The following is an 18,072-nucleotide window of genomic DNA, read 5'->3' as shown; positions in this document are numbered from 1 at the left end:
TTTTGTTTTCATTCATTTCATTATGAGCTATGTTTTCTTATAGGATTCAATTTGGTTGATGCCCTGAAAGAATGAGTTCACTTAAGTATTGTTCTTGCTTGTTTGCTCATTATTTTCATACACGTTGATGAGAATATTTTTTTACTCTTTATATGCTATAATCTTGTTGAGCTTAAAATTGTGTCATATTCCTAAATACCTTTTGTACCAGATTTACTATTATTTTGTGTTAGATTGTCAAGCCCACAATAATCGAATTCCATATATAGTCTACCATATTAATATTGAGAGGGTAACGGTAACATCTCAAGCCCACCGCTAGCAGATATTGTTCGCTTTGGCCCGTTACGTATTGCCGTCAGCATCAAGGTTTTAAAACACATCGACTAAGGAGAGGTTTCCACACCCTTATAAGGAATGCTCCGTTCCCCTCTCCAACCGATGTGGAATCTCACAATTCACTCCCTTGGGGGTCAGCATCCTCGTTGGCACGCCACCCAATGTCTGACTCTTATACCATTTGTAACAGTCCAAGCCCACCACTAATAGATATTATCCGTTTTGGCTCGTTATGTATCGTCATCAGCCTTACAGTTTTAAAATGCATTTACTAGGGAGGAGTTTCCACATCCTTACAAGGAATGTTTCGTTTCTCTCTCCAACCCAGGTGTGACCTCACACTATTAACTTATTAATTTCATGTATTATCATCTCATATGGACCTCAAATAGGCAGTTTGAAAGCAATTTGGTAATTTTTGGGTTCACTTGGCTGTTTATCCCTTGAAAAGGTTTTTTTTTTGGTTTGGTTAAATGGATTTCTTATAATTTGTTGTTCTTCACTCTTGTAATCTAAGGGCAAACAATTGTATTTTGGTCAATCGATGTCTTTTGACCTGATTCTTATCTTTTCTATATTTGAGTCATACTACACTTCTCCACCCTCATGGTTTTAAAACGTATGTATTAAGGAGATGTTTCTACACCCTTATATGTAATGCTTCATTCCCCTCTCCAACCGATGTGGGATCTCATAATCCACCCTCCTTGGCGACCCAATGTTCTCACTAGCACGCCGCCCGGAACCTGGCTCTAATACCATTTGTAACAGCCAAATCCCACCCGCTAGTAGATATTGTCCACTTCAGCCTGTTACGTATCGTTGTCAGTCTCATAATTTTAAAACGCATTTACTAGAGTGAGATTTCCACACTCTTATAAGAAATGCTACATTCCCCTCTCCACTCGACGTAGGATCTCAAATAGTTTAGATTACTTGCTGCCATTGGATTCAATTTTGTATCTACATCGTGTTAGTAGATCAATGAATAAGAACTTACTGACATGTAACATGGGACGAATTTGTATCAATCAAATGATATCTTCTTATTATTTTTGTTATTAATCCTTTTGTTGTTCTCACAATCCATCAATTTCCCAACATCTTAATTTAGTATGTGTCGATCCAATTCATAGAAGTAAAGAACATGTTTGAGAATTAGAGACATATAACAAAACATACATGACTAAATCTTCGTCACACAATCATTAATTTAAGGAACCAACCGACAAATGACTACAAGAATTACAAGTCAAGTGCTTGAAGTTTTCAGCACTCACTAATCCATCAGAACATATCAAACTGGAATTATTCAAACTAAAGAAAAATAGACAAAGGGAAGCACACAGCTTATCTCCATAGAGATTACCACAAAGCTATCAATAAGAAAGGCAGAACACAGTGAATATTAATGCCTTAAGCACACTGGAATTCGGAGGGAACCTTCTTTCCACATACATTGACAAGCAAGCTCAAAGAAATGGGAATGTTAATGTTAATACCAAGAATGTTGGCTTTGATGGCTGTGCAAAGACACACGGCTGCTTCGAGGTCGATAAGTCCATCGAGCAGTGAGCAGCATTGGGTGTTCGGCAAGGACCCAACGAGCGCACTGACCGGTCCGTTCAGCAGTTTCGTGCACACACCAAGCTTTAGGGCATCTCTAGGGCAGCTCTTGACTACTGGAGTAGGGTTAGGGTTAGGGTAAGGCTTCGGCTTCGGCTTCGGAGCATGATCGTCACAGGCGTGGCATACGTTAACAAAGGCGAAGAAAACAAGGTTTAGGACAAGAAAAATGGCTGCATTTGAAGTTCTTTTAGAGTCCATTTTTTTCCCAAAAAAAGAAGAAAAGAATCAAAGGGATCTCTTGAAACTGTTCAATTTCTGGCTTTTTTTGGGTGCGAGTGTAGTAGAAGCTGATAGTGTGTGTGTATTTATAGTGAAATGAGGTTTATTTGGTAGCAAATTGAGGGTATTATAATGAGGTATTATGGGCATGTGAGTAAGGGCTGGCATTGTGGATGTGCTTCAGGTTTAGGAATATTATATATTTGGTTTTTTGGCACTTTGGATTAGAAGGCTGACCAATTATCAAATTTGAGTTTGGAACTCCCGTGAACCTCATTTTTTTAATCTAATGATTCGTATTGGGGATGAAGAAGATTGTTTTTTCATGCTTCCATCTTGAAGGGGCTTTGAGATCTTCAAAGTTCTTGAGTTATTTGTGTAGTTATCAGTGTTATCCCATTTTAATGTAAACAAACCATTCTTCTTTCCCCATCTAATTAACTTTAGCTTTATGCATGTTGTCTTGAAAGGTATTCCAAGAGTTTAGAAGCTAAATATAAAGTGAAATAAGTTGCTAAGAGTTATAGTCAAATCTATGGTCTTGATTAACCGAGGGTGAAGCATACATCAATTCATGTATTATAACAGCTAAAACCTACTGTTAATAGATATTGTCCGCTTTAGTTCGTTAAGTATCGTCATCAGCTTCACGATTTTAAAACGCATCTACTAGAGAGAGGGTTTCCACACCCTTATAAGGAATGTTTAACAATATACGTAACGGGCCAAAACGAACAATATCTACTAGGTGGGTTTGGACTATTACAATCATAATAGAGCTAGATATCAGACGGTGTGCCACTAAGGACGTTGAGACCACAAGGGAGATGGATTGTGAGATCCCATCTCGATTGGAGAGAGGAAAGAAGCATTTCTTATAAGAGTGTGAAAACCTTTCCTTAATAGATGTATTTCAAAACTGTGAGACTGACAACGATATATAATAAGCTAAAGTGAACAATATCTATTAGTGTTGAACTTGAGCTGTTACGTTGTATGTTTTCCGATGAAGCGGTTAAATGTAAAAACTACATTTTTTCCGGGAGAACTTCAAGAATATGTTTATATGCATCAACCCAAGGGTTTTATAGTTTCAAGAAAATAAGATTATTTTTGTTTGTTAAAAACATCTATTTGGAGCCTGGAACAACGAGGTACAAATTTTTTTGACTTATTTAAGATAATTCATGATATTAAAAGAAGCAATTACGATAATTGTGGTAGCTGAAGCATAATTATGATGGGTCCTTTGTGTATCTGCTTATATGTTTTGGCATTATGTTGACAACTACTAAAGATTTAAGAGAAATTAGAGCTTGTTAAGGAGTTTGATATTAAAGATTTGAGATCTCCAAAGAAAATAATGGTATGAAAATTGTGAGGATAAAAAGACGAGAATACTATTTATGTCAAACGAGGTGTGTTGAGCATTTTTTCCCGATCTAATATGCGTAAAGTCAAGCAATTAGTACTCATTTCGTGTCACATTTTAGACTATTGTCTCCCCACTCAAATGATGCAATTGATTATATTTTTTGAATTCCTTATTCTAGTGTAATTGGATCTCTAATGATTCGTGCTGGTCTTGATTTAAGTAATTAGTGCAATCAATCGTTACTTTAGCAATCTTAGTAAAGATCATTAGAAATTTGCTTAGTGGATATCAAGATAGTTATTTTTATTTTGCGTGAGTCATTAGTTACGTGAATTTTGGTTATGTTAGAGAGCTTGACAAAAGAAAATTTCTCACGGGATATATGTTTATAGGTGATGGCTCTACTATTAGTTGAAATTCTATTTTATAAACAAATTTGTATTATTTACCGCCGAGGTAGAGTATATGTTTATTACTGAAATTTTTAAAATTATATAATTGAAGGGATCGNCTTTTTTTTTTTTTTTTTTTTAATTACAACTAGAGTGATATCTTAGATGTTTTATTAAAGGGAAAAAAATATTGATATCTAACGTTCAACTCTATCGAAAATGAAGATAGTTGGTAGAGTAACTTTCGATTCTTTTAGGTCTTTCTTAATTATTCTATTTTTCGAACCACTCTCATTTAGATGTAATTTTGGTTCAGTTATGCATTCCTTATTTATTTAAATGTTTACACCGTCTTCGCCTGAACTACATAAGTTCATCATCTTTCTATTCGCTTAAACCACATCGCCTTACATCGCCTTCACTCGACCAAATGAATTATAAACCAGATCATTGGATAACATTTCATTTTTCCTTTTCTCTTATTCTTATTTTTTATTTTGAAAAGAAAAAACACGTTGGTTGAATGTATCTCATGATACCTTTTACACTTGCATTAATCATGAGCTCTCTTATCTCATTAAATATTTTAATTAAAAAATAATAAAGTATACATTGATTTATTTAAATAGTGTAACGTATTAGGACGGTTTGTAGATTTGAATATATTTTCTTACAAATTCTTTCATTCATTTAGAAATATCCACCGATTTATACATTTTTTAATGAACCGATTACATACACATCTCGACTCATTATTTGACTCTCGCTCTAGTCCTAAAAGTAAACTCGAAATCATGAACTACAATAATTTGCAGAAAAGCTGTAACATCATCAACCTTTTTCACATTTTTATATAGTTCATCTTTACCCAAAAACAGGCATTGAAACGTCCTAATCTCACCTCAAGCTGCAACCTTCAAACCGTACACATTACTCAGCTCAACTTTCCAATCAGGATACCATAAAAACAATCTCTGTCTAAGAAATAACCCCTTTGAATCTTTCTCGATTATCGTCAACAATCTTTGCTTCAAACTCGAATCAATTCAACCCATATCATTGGTGGACACAATGCTTTGATTTTGATTGAATGAGCAAATGGCAGGAAATTTTTGTGGCTTGAAATGAAGATGGTTCCACATGGGGAAGAAAAAAGGAAAGCAAATGGGGCAAGTTGCAATACATTTTGGAAGCACTCGTAATTTTGTGAATAAAAACTTTAAAAATGGTGGATCCCATATTGTAGATTCTAAGCTTAGGGTCACCCGTGATACCCTTTTAATTTTCTTTAATATCAAGGAAAGTTTCCACTAGCTAGCTAGATGTCAAATTGGAGCCCAATAATAAAGTAGAGTCTTAACCATCTTAATCTTGTTGATAGCAAAAAAAATGGACTCTTTGTTTTGGATTGTTGCTTGGTTCTCAAAGTTTGAAGAATCTTGTTATTGAATTCACATTAGCAATGAGTAGGTTCTAGTTGTGTAGATTAGAATGATAATGTTAACGTTAACGCTAATTAATCTGCTTGGATCGAATTCTTGCTAGGCTGACACGAGTTAAAATAGAATTGTCGTCGTTTGATATATTATTTTTGTTGTACCCAAATGCCACAACCAAAATGCTCCATACCACTTGTTGTGCCCTAATGCCACAACAAAAAAATTCTCTGATACCAACTGTTGTAGCGGTAGTAGAAGTAAGATCTATCGCATTCACACACTCACAAACAGAAACTAAACAAAGAGACACAAAGCTTACGTGGTTCGAAGAGAAGAAATTCTCCTACATCCACGAATGGTAGCCAATCACTGTAACCAAAGTGTTTACAACTGTATCTCTCACAGTCTCACACTATAAACTCTCTCAATAAAGTTCCTTCTCATTGTGTCGAGGGAAATATAAAATTACAATGACTCCAACCTCTCAAAATAATGCTAGACAAGCCTTTATATAGGCATAACAATACTAATTCTCATACATGAATCACGATGAACTAAAAGGGTTATAAACTAAATGAGAGTTATGAACCAAAATGAATGAAAGTATGAAAACTAGAGTTATAAACCAAAATAAAAGCAAATATGAACCAAAATAGTTATGAACTAAACGAGAGTCATGACAATACATCTTCATGGCAACTTGCAACAATTTTATTTTATTTAGATGAAGATTTTCCTTTTGTTTTCTTGTACCAAATTAAAAAATATTTATCGAGTAAGGTTTAATTTGTTAAAGTTTTTTTTTTTTTTTTTTTTTTTAAGCTAAGCCAACAAACGATAAGTAATCAAGTTAGTGGTAATGTAATAAATATGATTTTTTAATATTTGATACTATTAACTAACATCTTAAAGATAATCTATGAAAGTTACATAACTCAACCAGATAATTGATATCTATATCATCATGTTTGAATCTCTACCTCCCTATGAAAGGTTCTTGTGTCGTAACATCTCTCCAAATCATGAGGAAGACAGGTTCTTGTTTGTGGTTTACGAGTAAGAATCATAAAGCTTAGAACAGGACAAGAAACATCAAACTTAAATAATAATAATAAAATTAAAGTCTTAAAATAATAATAATAATAAGAACCTTAAAGATCGCCGATTATTGTGAAAATTATTTGTGCATTGACTTGAATCTCGAGGTTTCTTCGACTATATGGCATTGGCCATAATTTTGGATTGGAAGATGATAAACAAATCTCTTTCTTTGAAAAAATGTTAATCTTACTTCCTGAAATTATGGCCTATAAGTCAAACAGATTGAAATGTTTTTTAAAGTCTAAGGTTTCTTTTTCTTATTGATTTGGATAAGTTGGTAAGATTTGGCATAATCATGAAGTCGTCTACAATGTTTGAAGAAATAATTATGAACGAGAACAGTTACGTGGGAGATTAATTTAGGGTCCGAAAACGTTTCCATACTCCTAAAATTTGAAGATTCATTTATTTTTAGGATTGTTCTCATTCGGATGTGGTATCGAGCGTTATATGTCTATTTAGCTTTCGCCTTGGTTCATTCCCGATTTACGCACGTTCCTTTTTCTTTCATGATTATTTCTTCGGGTCTGAAAACGCTTCTCTACTCACGATTTACGCATACGCACATGAGTTCATTGGACAGACTCATATACGTACATCATAGGCCTAACTATGGGCTAGCGCATGCTCACGCGGCCAAAACCAACAAAGAAAAAAAAGGAGCGTGTATCATATCATGGGTACGTGTCCGTACAAAACATGTTGGAAAAGTTTTTTTTGCTCGTAACATACACCATGCATGAGATCTCGCATTTTAAAACATAGTATGTGGTTATGATGCATATCATACTTCCATATTACCAACATAACCTTCCTATAAGACATACGTTCGTGTATGTGTCATGAGTTTTTTAGACTTTGAAACTCAAACCGTGACTAAACAAACAAAGACCAAAACCAAATAAAATAAAAAGTAAAATAAAAGATGAAAAAACGGTAGATTTTATATTGTATTAAAACAAACAAACACCACAAAGTTAAATCTATAAGTAGAAATAGGTTTGGGATACCATTATAAAACAAAATACAAAATACTCAAATAAAAAGGCAAATTCATGCTTCGAAATTATCCCTTCTGTGACCACACAACTCTCAAATGCTCCTCCACCTTAATGGATAGTCTGCGAATACCTAAAAAAGAAATAGAGAGGGTTGAGTATAAAAATACTTAGTAAGCAATCTACTTACAAGTTCTCATCCTATCCAATTCCTATTAGATTTTCACAAGTTTTCTTTAGGGTCAAGGAAGTTCAGGCCTATTTTTACATCTATCTGAGCTTTTATGTAGGTCTCGAAGTTCTAGGGACAACCATTGTCAGTCGCAACTACTTGTGTACTGTTAAATGAAGTCCAATGAAAGGACGACACTATTCAAATTTATTACAAAAGAGAAATGAGTTTGGGATACAATTATAAAACGAAATCCAAAATACTCAAATACAAAGGAGAATTGACGCTCTAAAATAACCCCTCTATGACCGTAAAGCTCTCAAACGCTCATCCATCTTAACCGATAACCTGCGAACACCTAAAAAAGAAAGGAAATTGGGTGGGTATAAAAATACTTAATAAGGAACCTACTTATAAGCTCTCATCGCATTCAATTCCTATTAGGTTTCCTCAGATTTTTGTTTAGGGTCAAGGAAGTTTGTGCCTATTCTTACAGCTATTTGAGCTTTTAGGTAGGTTTCGAAGTTTCAGGAACAACCATCATTAGTCGCAACTACTAGTGTAATATTAAATGAAATTCAATTACAAGACACTACTTTTCAAATTTATTACAAAGAAGAAAATAGGTTTGGGATACAATTATAAAATGAAATACAAAATTAGACTCAGCTAATTTAAATTATTTTATGCAAAATTAAGTGAGTCAATTCTCACTGTAGTTTATGATTATGATTGTTGGACTCCTTCCCATAATTAAATTTTAGAGAGTAGCGTTAAGTAGTGCTAGTATCAAGGAGCCATAGTAGCTTCGGTCTAAGCCAACCAAGTAAGTGGCTCTACCGATGCTTGGTTATAATTGTGTACTGTATGATTATATATGCTCGTGACTTCGCACATGTCATAGGCTCGTATATGCAAACTGTTATGAAATGATATGTAAATGTTATGCGATGTGATTGTTATACTATATTTGATGAATTGATATGCTTTATGTTATGATATATTTTGTTGAAGACATGCTCGGGATATATTATGTGACTATTATGATATGTGATATGATTGATATGTGCACGATATGGATTCTTATGTCTGAAAGCATGAAAACATTATGATATGATTGACACGTGACATGAATGATATGCTATGATTTACATGTAACACGACGAACTAGCATGAAATACAACTTCGGCATGCGTATGAGAATTATGATAAATAATATGAGAAATGTTATGAAAAATTATATGATATGAACGAGACGCTAGCAGTGTTGCCTTAATGATAATTAAAATGAAAAAATGTTGGGACCTCGTGCCTTATTTTATTCTCATGTATTGAGGGATACCCTTATTCCTTGGTGATAGTACAGACGCATACACTACGAGGCAGGAGAACGATCGTTATGTTTATCATAATGTTGTCGTGACAGTTGCTATATTTAACGGGTGTCCGACATCAATAGCTACTAGAGAATGCTCGCCCACCCGGAAAGGGGCATAGGAGGCGTTCGACTGGTGGATCCGTTCTAGCACACATGGACGATGTGTAGGGAAACTAAGTACACATCCAAGTTGGCCGTTAGGATAGGAAAATAGATTGTTATGATAAGTCCCAGCATGAAACTGTATGTGTTTGCATTTAACTCCGATTGGGGGGTCGCTTACTGAGTATTTCTTCAAATACTCAAGCCATGTGTTACTCTACTTTTCAGGTAAAAGCAAGGCTCCCTGTACGGCTTACAATGACATTGCAATTTGAGACCATAACACATGCATAAGTTAGTTGTACTTATTTTCTTAAACTTAGGTTAGAACAAGGTGTTTTTAATTTTACTGCTTATTTATTTCATTTAGGATTTTGTTGTGTCGTTTTAAAGATGTTTTCAAACATGTAGTTCCATGAAAATGTTTTAAGATGAAGTTTATATTTTATATTAAAGCTTAAACGCTTATTTCCGCATTAGTCTTAATCATTGCCAAGTTGATTATCTATCTTCATGTCATATTCTTTCAAATTTAATTCAATCAAGTGCCCTAATTACCACCACATCCTTCTAGATCACTACGGCGTTAGTTCTCCATCTAAATATCATATTCTTTTTAGATTTAATTTAAGCAAGCGTCTTAATCACCACTACATCGGTCTAGATAACTGCCACATCAATTATTCAGCTTAATGTCACGTTCTTTTAGGTTTAATTCAAACAAATGTTATGATCATCATTGTAACAATCTAGATACCTATCACGTCGATTATCTGTCCAACGTTCTACTAAAATTCTAATTCAAAGGTAGTTTTAAAACATTTATGAAAGATCAAGGAAACTATTTCAACTGATATTTTTATAACAAACATCCAATCAAAGATTAGATCGGTATGAATGGCTGGAAATGTTGAGGAATTCGGTTTAAAATGACATTAAAAAACTAAGAAGCTCCCGTGATATTCAAAAGGTTTTTTCTTCAAAGTAGAACTAATCATTGATTAGGCTACGCAAAAGCTTTGGTAGGGACTGAAAACATGTGAAGCTGCAACCACATGGGACCCTTCCCTATTCCTCTCTCGATTTTTGAGCTTTAACCCTAAAATTTGAAGGTTCTGATTGGAAGCTTCTACCAGAAGGGCATTGAGTTTATACTTTGTTCAAATTGTGGATCTTGGAACTCCGATTGTAGGAGAGATCTCAGTTCATCATGCAATAGTGAGTATAGAGTAAAATTTTCTGTTTTGGACTCACAAGACTAGAAAATAGTAAAGGGGAGGAGTAGGGTATTTGTTGGTGGGTTACCTTGTTTAGTTCTCCAGCATAAGACGTTTACGAGTCGTTTGGTGTAATAGTTTCTCGTATACTATAGTTTAGAAGTACAAGTGTTTCGTATGTCGTTTTCTTTCTCTTTTTGTAGAATGTAACACCTAAGTAAAAAAAGGTACATTAATAAACTGAAACTGCATTTGAATGAGAGTGATCTTGATAATAGAACTAAAAGTATGAGATCTCACATTATTTGAAGAGGGGAACGAAACATTCCTTATAAAGATGTGGATACCTCTCCCTAACAGGCATGTTTTAAACCACGAGGCTGACAGTAATACGTAGCTGGCCAAAGCAGACAATATCAGCTAGTAGTAGACTTGGGCAGTTACAAATCATATTAGAGTCAGACACGGGGCGGTGTGCCAGTAAGGACGTTGGGCTCCGAAAGAGAATGGATTGTGAGATCCTATACTGATTAGAGAGCGGAACGAAGCATTCTTGTAAGGAAAAATGAAAAAGAAATAAAGAAAAATGAAAGCAAGAGAAATAGTAGAGATAAATTTTAGAAATAAATAAGTTATAATTAGTTATCAAAACTCACTTTATAAAAAATTAAAAATACAAATAAAAGAGTCATTTCATGTTTTATTTGAAACATAGATAAAATTATTTTTTTTTATTATAAAATGCCTATTTAATATTAAAAAATAATTAAATATAACATAATACTAAAAAATAAGTCTTTGATTTTTTCCACTTAAAAATGTGAGACCACAAATTTTTTTTAAAAAAAGTACATCCTAAATATATTTATATATTTGTTTCTTTTAAAAAAATTCAAACAAAATCAATTATATAACAAAGCTTTCCTTTCCTCTCACACTAAGAGAAAGCAAGAAACTAAAAGATTAGAAAAAATAAACAAAAAAAGAAAAAAAGAAAAGAGATTCTAAATTGAGTGGCTGATAAAACTTTTAGAATTAAATGATTTGGAAAATTATATAAACTTCAAAGTAAAATATGGTTCAAATTAGACAAATAGTTCTTATTTTTAGCAAATGTCCAAATTATTTTTTAGGTAACTATGATTGATCTACCACCTCAAAAGTTCAATAGCAAACACACATGGGTGCATGGCTTTTGTTTTAAGAATCTTTTAAGTACACTATTTACGGTTTAGGTTAGATTGAGTTGATCATATCTTTTGGATCAACCTGAAATTTCAAATTAGTTGGATTGGAGACCCGATCAATTCGAATAGAGTTCACAACCAAACTTCACTCAAATATTCTTATTCTCATAGTAGGATTGAGTTGAGTTATAACCCTATTTTCGAGTTAGTCCGATTAACATGACAAAAAAAATGTTAACTTGCGGAATTTTTCGATTTTCGAAAAATTCAATCAAACCCAAATCGAAAAAAATCTAACTCAACCTAACTTTTATAATTTCGATTGGATAATCTAAATTGATTGAGATTTTGAGTCGTATGAACACGTAATTAACATCTTTGTCTCATTTACAAAATAGCCCAATACCCACTTCTTAAACACTATAAAAACCCTCCCATCTCCTCCTCCATCCTCACCTCAAAAAGCCTTCTAGTAGACCAAAGGGATTCATATCTCTAGGTTTTCAAACATGGCTTCATCCAAAACCACCACCTCCATTGCTTTGTTCTTCTCTCTCAACCTTCTCTTCTTTTCCCTAGCCAATGCTTGTGGCTCATGTTCCCACCCTATAAGAAGGCCAAGGCCCCCTCATTCGGGCGGTAGTCCCGGCTCCGGTGGAAGCCCCGGTTCCGGTGGCAGCCCGGGCTCAGGAGGAAGCCCTGGTTCCGGTGGCAGCCCCGGCTCGGGAGGAAGCCCTGGTTCCGGTGGCAGCCCGGGCTCTGGTGGAAGCCCTGGTTCAGGTGGCAGCCCCGGCTCTGGTGGCAGTCCTGGAACAGGTAGTCCAGGTACTGGCGGAGGTACTTGTCCTAGGGACGCACTCAAGATCGGTGTATGTGCTAGAGTGCTAACCCTGGTAAATGCAACCATTGGCACTCCACCAGTAACACCATGCTGCACATTAATTCAAGGGCTAGCGGATCTTGAGGCAGCTGTTTGTCTTTGCACGGCGATCAGAGCAAGTATTTTAGGCATCAATATAAACCTTCCAATTAATCTTAGTCTACTACTTAACGTTTGCAGCAGAAATACTCCTCGTGGATTCCAGTGTCCCTAATTTACTCTTTACAACTTCGGGGGAAATAAGGATGTCATTTTACTTTGCTCAGTATGCATGTCGTTGATTTGGTTGTTTGCAGCTATAAATGTCTAATTTGTGTGCTTGCATGTTTTTCGTTTGTATTAACACTGTTTGTCCCTTTGTGGTTTTAGTCTTCTTGACTAAAATTATCAAATATGTTATGCTCTTGAAAATATTTACAGGTTTAATGTCTATGGAAGATCAAATAATGAGATTGTTTGTAGTTTACCAGTAGAGTTGGAGAATTTTTTTTAGATATATTCGAAATTTCGGATTGCTTGGTTGCAAACCGAAGCAATCTGAATAGAATTCACAATCCAACGTAACTCTCTATTTTCAAGTTGGTTTGTCGGGATGTTTTTTTTTTTTTAATTATCTTAAAAAAAAAAAATCCTACTTATCTATGCTATATTACATTAATAAGTAAAAATCGACAAATGTCAAATATTCTTAATATTCACAATATTTTTAAGAATAGGGTAGGGTAGGGTTGGGTTTGGTTATAACCCTATTTTTATGTCCCGACCAAGAAAAACAACCCACAATCCGACCCAAATTTTTTATTTTTATAAATTCAACCCATCCCAAACAAAAATCTAACCCAACCCAACTTTTATAGTTCGGGTTAGATAATCTGGATTGGTCGGATTATTATCGGGTCATATGAACACCCCTACTACAAGCTATAATCTTTTCTAAAGAATTCAAAATTTAAATCTTCACACTATCCATCTCTCGACATTCATTTTCCTCGTGCATGTTCGTATCTTCTTCCTTTTGATCCGTTCTTAAGGAAACAAACCATCTAGAGAATAACACAAAACTTAATAGTTCACTATTCAAATAATAAAGCTCAAGAACAATGGCTAATTTCATTCTCAAACAACACCTTAGATGTTGATAACAAGTCCAACAATCATCCAAAGCCACAAAATAGATAGAAAAAAGTTGGTGGAGGAATCAACAACAAAAAAATAAAGAGATTATTGTTGATGGGTTGGAGGTTTCAATTAGACACCTTTGTGGTTTCTCTTTATTTGAATCAATGGGGCCATGGGAATTGGCTTTAGAACTGTTCATCCCGTGAGTCTGAGCTGTTTGGTGATTCAGAAATAATGCTGTAATTATTAGCATATGGAAGTAAAATGAATGGGAGTTGCTTGAAATTCGCATCCTCTTGTCTTATGCTTTGAACATTGTCGTATATCACAATTTAACCATTTGAAGAAGGTTTGGTATTGCAATGTGATGAAGATATGGCCAAATATTTGACAAGCCATAAAGTCAAAAGACAAAACTAGCTAGTACAGATCATTTTCACCTAACAAAGTAACTCTCTCCTAGATCATCGTCAATAATTGTTTAACTACGAAAGATTTTAAAATTTTACTCGATTATCGGTCATGTTTGGAGCCAAATGTTTAAGAATATTTCTAAGTAGTTGAATTGTCATTCTAAGTACCTTCTAGAGAGTGTTTTTAATATTGAATGATCAGATAATTGTTTAGCTACGAAAGGTTTTAAAATTTTACTCGATTATCTGTCATGATTGGGGCCAAATGTTTGAAAATATCTCTAAGTAGTTGAATTGTCATTCTAAGCAACTTCTAGAGAGTGTTTTTACCTCTTAGTTTGTAACGTTATATCGATTTTCACCAATTTTCTATTATACGTATTACACTAAGAATTTCAACGATTTTTTTTGAATAATTTAAAGTTGAAATTGGAACCCTTACCAAAATTTTGGTGTAACTTTATGTATTGAGAATTTCTTTACTAATAAGATTATAAGCATGTCCTACGAAAAAAAAAAAGACTATTAATTCAACGTTTCAAGATCAACTAGTAGAATTTTCACAAAAAGTAAGAGTTATTCCCTTAACTAAAATGAAGGGTTGAACGACACATTTGAAAACTAAAGCGCACCAAAAAAAAGTACAAATAAGTAGTTTGACTCAAAGGTGCAAGAAAGAGAGGAACTAAGGTTACTTAATAAAACACAAAAGGCAATATATGAAGGGGAAAAAACAACGGACAGACCTATTTTACATTTTCACGGAACTGCCTACATGACTTATAACTTTGGTTTTGCTCGAAAATCCTCGACATCCTCCTTATATAAACAACGGACAGACCTATTTTACATTTTCACGGAACTGCCTACATGACTTATAACTTTGGTTTTGCTCGAAAATCCTCGACATCCTCCTTATATAAACAACGGACAGACCTATTTTACATTTTCACGGAACTGCCTACATGACTTATAACTTTGGTTTTGCTCGAAAATCCTCGACATCCTCCTTATATAAACAACGGACAGACCTATTTTACATTTTCACGGAACTGCCTACATGACTTATAACTTTGGTTTTGCTCGAAAATCCTCGACATCCTCCTTATATAGTCGATGTAGACTTTGGATCCGAGTAAATTTTAGGGTTTCTCAAAACATTTTTTTTTTTTTAAGTATTTAAAAGTGGAGCAAAAAATTGGAAGGGAAAATCGGTGGAACAAACTTTAGATAAAAATAGAGGCACAAACTAAGATGCTTTTTGGAGGTTGAGCGCCCAAGAAGCTGAAGAAGGAAGCTACAAAGTTGAGAGTCTTTAAAACACCCTAAACCTACAAAGGAAGGAAGAATTTCTTGCATCCTTTCAAAACGTGAAAGTTGTTGGTGTTCGTATAATACATTGTCCACTTTGAGCATAAGCTCTTATGGCTTTGCTTTGGGCTTCCCCAGAAGGCCTCACACCAATGAAGTTAGTATTCCTCACTTATAAACCCATGATCATTCCCTAAATTAGTCGATGTGGGACTTCCATCATCCAACAGCTCACACTTAAAAAGAGTCACCAAATAGCAAACAATATCATTTATCATTAGCATGTTTTTAACAGATAAGTTAGACAAATAACACATACAAGATGTTCAGTTTACGAATCATACTTATATACATGTCGTACGCATGTCACATCTGTGCCACTTACAAGCTCACTCAGACTCCAATGAATTAATCATATATCGACCCTTGACAATTTTATCTAGGAATTCAATGCTCTCTACGTTGCTCAATAGATTTGTGCATTGCCCCTTGATCGTTTTTACCCAAGGCAAGTATTGGCCTTGTTTAGGCGCCCAATATTTGTCTTTTAATCTCGATACTCCTCTTAAATCCAAAAGTGACAGTGATGGAGTACGATTTGAAAGCCTCAGTGTTACACTCTCAACAAATAATAAATTAAAGGATATTCCAAATATCGAATCTCAAACTAAACAAAGTTATCAAAAACCAATTTTGAACCAATAAAAAATAATTTAATTTTGGGTTTCAAAAATAGTATACAAAAGTATGCGGACATGTGATGAATTTCTTAGACTTCTAAAAGAATTTAGAAAATTATTGAATAGGTTTTGTAGTTGACTCGCTCTAACGTGTAACGGCTCAATAGCAGATACTATCCTCTTTAGGCTTTTCTTTTCGGGCTTCCCCTTAAGGTTTTTAAATCGCATTTGTTAGGGAGAGGTTTCCACACCCTAATGAATGTTTCGTTCTCCTCTCCAACTAATGTGGGATCACACAATCCACCCTTTTTTAGGGCCCAACGCCTCGCTGGCACTCGTTCTTTTCTCCAATCGATGTGGGACCTCACCAAATTCACCCCCCTTCAAGGCCTAATCAATTGAATGAGCGAGCAAAGTCATGAGAATTCATTCTGGAATACCAAAGACATTTTGGGTTAATTCTATGATCAATAGAGGATCGTCAGTACCCTTGGAGTTCAAATTGTCAAAAAAAGTATGGATTGGAAAAGAACTCAAGTGCTCTCACTTGAGAATTTTTGGCTGCATTACGTATGTTCATGTTGTTCTAGAAAAAAGAGACATGCTTGACACTGAGGCTGTGAAGTGCTACTTCATAGGCGATGATTCTGACATGTTCTGGGACTGATTTTGAAATGACAATAATAAAAAAATCATGAGACATTGTGACGTGACTTTTGATGAAAATTTCTTGTACAAGGAAAAAAAGAAAAAAAAAGGTTACGGGACAACGAAACAAGTGGGAGTTGAGGTTGAGTTGCGAAAAAATTCACCTAGTGATGTTATAGCAAGTACTTAAGAAACTTCTGAAACTGTTGTTGGGGAATTAGAGGTGGATTAAGTGACACCTAAACAAGCGTTGAGAAAGGTCATCCAAAACTATTAGAGTACCATATAGGTATGTAATTTCATTAGACTATATATTGTGTTGACTAATGAAGGAGAACCAGAATCCTTGAAGATGCGCTACAGTTGGTGGATACAACCAAGTGGGAGCAAACCATGGATGATGGGATGAGTTGGATATCTAGACTTCTGAATTTTGTTTCTCTTTCATCTATTGAGGCTGAGTACGTGGTAATAGCTGAAGTTGGAAATAAGATGATATGGATGACTAACTATCTAGAAGAATTAGGCAAGAAGCAGTGCGAGAAGATTCTTTATACAGATAGTCAGAGTGTCATACAACTTTTGAAGCTCGGAGCTCAATGAAAGGGAAGTATCAACAGAGTGTGCAAGAAATCCACATGTTGACAAAATTTGTTGACGTTGGAAAATTGAGTTTATCCAAAACCTTAATTGGTATAATGCAGTGAAGATGATGATGGTCATTGGTTGACTGCTTATTTATAGTTTAGTTAACGGAACTACCTATATAGTAAATGACATATAAAATAAATTGTTATCCATAGTAAATAGCTTTATAGTAAAAAACTATGTGCAATAAAGCTATATATAGTAAAAAGTTGTGTATAGTAGATTGTTAAACGGGGTAAAATTATATATAATAAACTGAACCATATACATAGTTTGAAGATGTACACTGTATTCTCTACTGGTGTACATACATGAAGTCATCAATACAAATCTTTCCGCCAATATTCTTCCTTGCATTTTCTCTCTCCAATTTTTCTGTGTTCATCTAAATCGAGTGTGTGCATTGTTGTGCGATTTTAACCTAAAAAGAATTGAACTTAAATCACCTTTGCCAATCGAAGAATGCAGAAAATCATCAATGAGCTCCTTTTTTAAGATTTGAAAGAGAAAAAGTCCTAATTTTATTAGTGGCTAATTGAAACTGCTTTTTGAGCTTTATCTCGTAGGTTGAGTCAAAATTAAAAAAAAAAAAATAAAAAAAAAAATAAATAAATTAAAAAAAAAATAAAATAAATATATATATATATATATATATATATATATATATATTATAAATAAATAAAAAAATCTGACTTTTTTATTATTATTATTATTATTATTATTATTATTATTTCATGTATGAACTAGCATCTAATTGTAGAATCTTGTTCGTCGATATTTGATCGAGTTTGACTCAGGCCCTCTTCGTTTTTTTTTTTTTTTTTT

The 18,072-nt window shown here is 34.2% G+C and overlaps 2 protein-coding genes across 2 annotated transcripts; one reads left to right on the top strand and one right to left on the bottom strand.

Moving 5' to 3' along the window:
* Positions 1-1,510: 1,510 nt before the first annotated feature.
* On the bottom strand, positions 1,511-2,241 carry LOC111800636 (14 kDa proline-rich protein DC2.15-like). Its single transcript, XM_023684423.1, has one exon. It carries the CDS (start codon positions 2,164-2,166, stop codon positions 1,756-1,758), a length of 411 nt encoding a protein of 136 aa, XP_023540191.1. The 5' UTR covers positions 2,167-2,241; the 3' UTR covers positions 1,511-1,755.
* A 9,753-nt stretch (positions 2,242-11,994) lies between these two features.
* Positions 11,995-12,900, top strand: LOC111800635 (pEARLI1-like lipid transfer protein 1). The gene has a single exon (XM_023684422.1). It carries the CDS (start codon positions 12,058-12,060, stop codon positions 12,640-12,642), a length of 585 nt encoding a protein of 194 aa, XP_023540190.1. The 5' UTR covers positions 11,995-12,057; the 3' UTR covers positions 12,643-12,900.
* Positions 12,901-18,072: the final 5,172 nt, after the last annotated feature.

The sequence above is a fragment of the Cucurbita pepo genome, chromosome LG08, assembly GCF_002806865.2.
Source record: "Cucurbita pepo subsp. pepo cultivar mu-cu-16 chromosome LG08, ASM280686v2, whole genome shotgun sequence".
Classification (NCBI taxonomy): Eukaryota; Viridiplantae; Streptophyta; class Magnoliopsida; order Cucurbitales; family Cucurbitaceae; genus Cucurbita; species Cucurbita pepo.
This window is presented reverse-complemented; position numbering and strand designations above follow the sequence as displayed.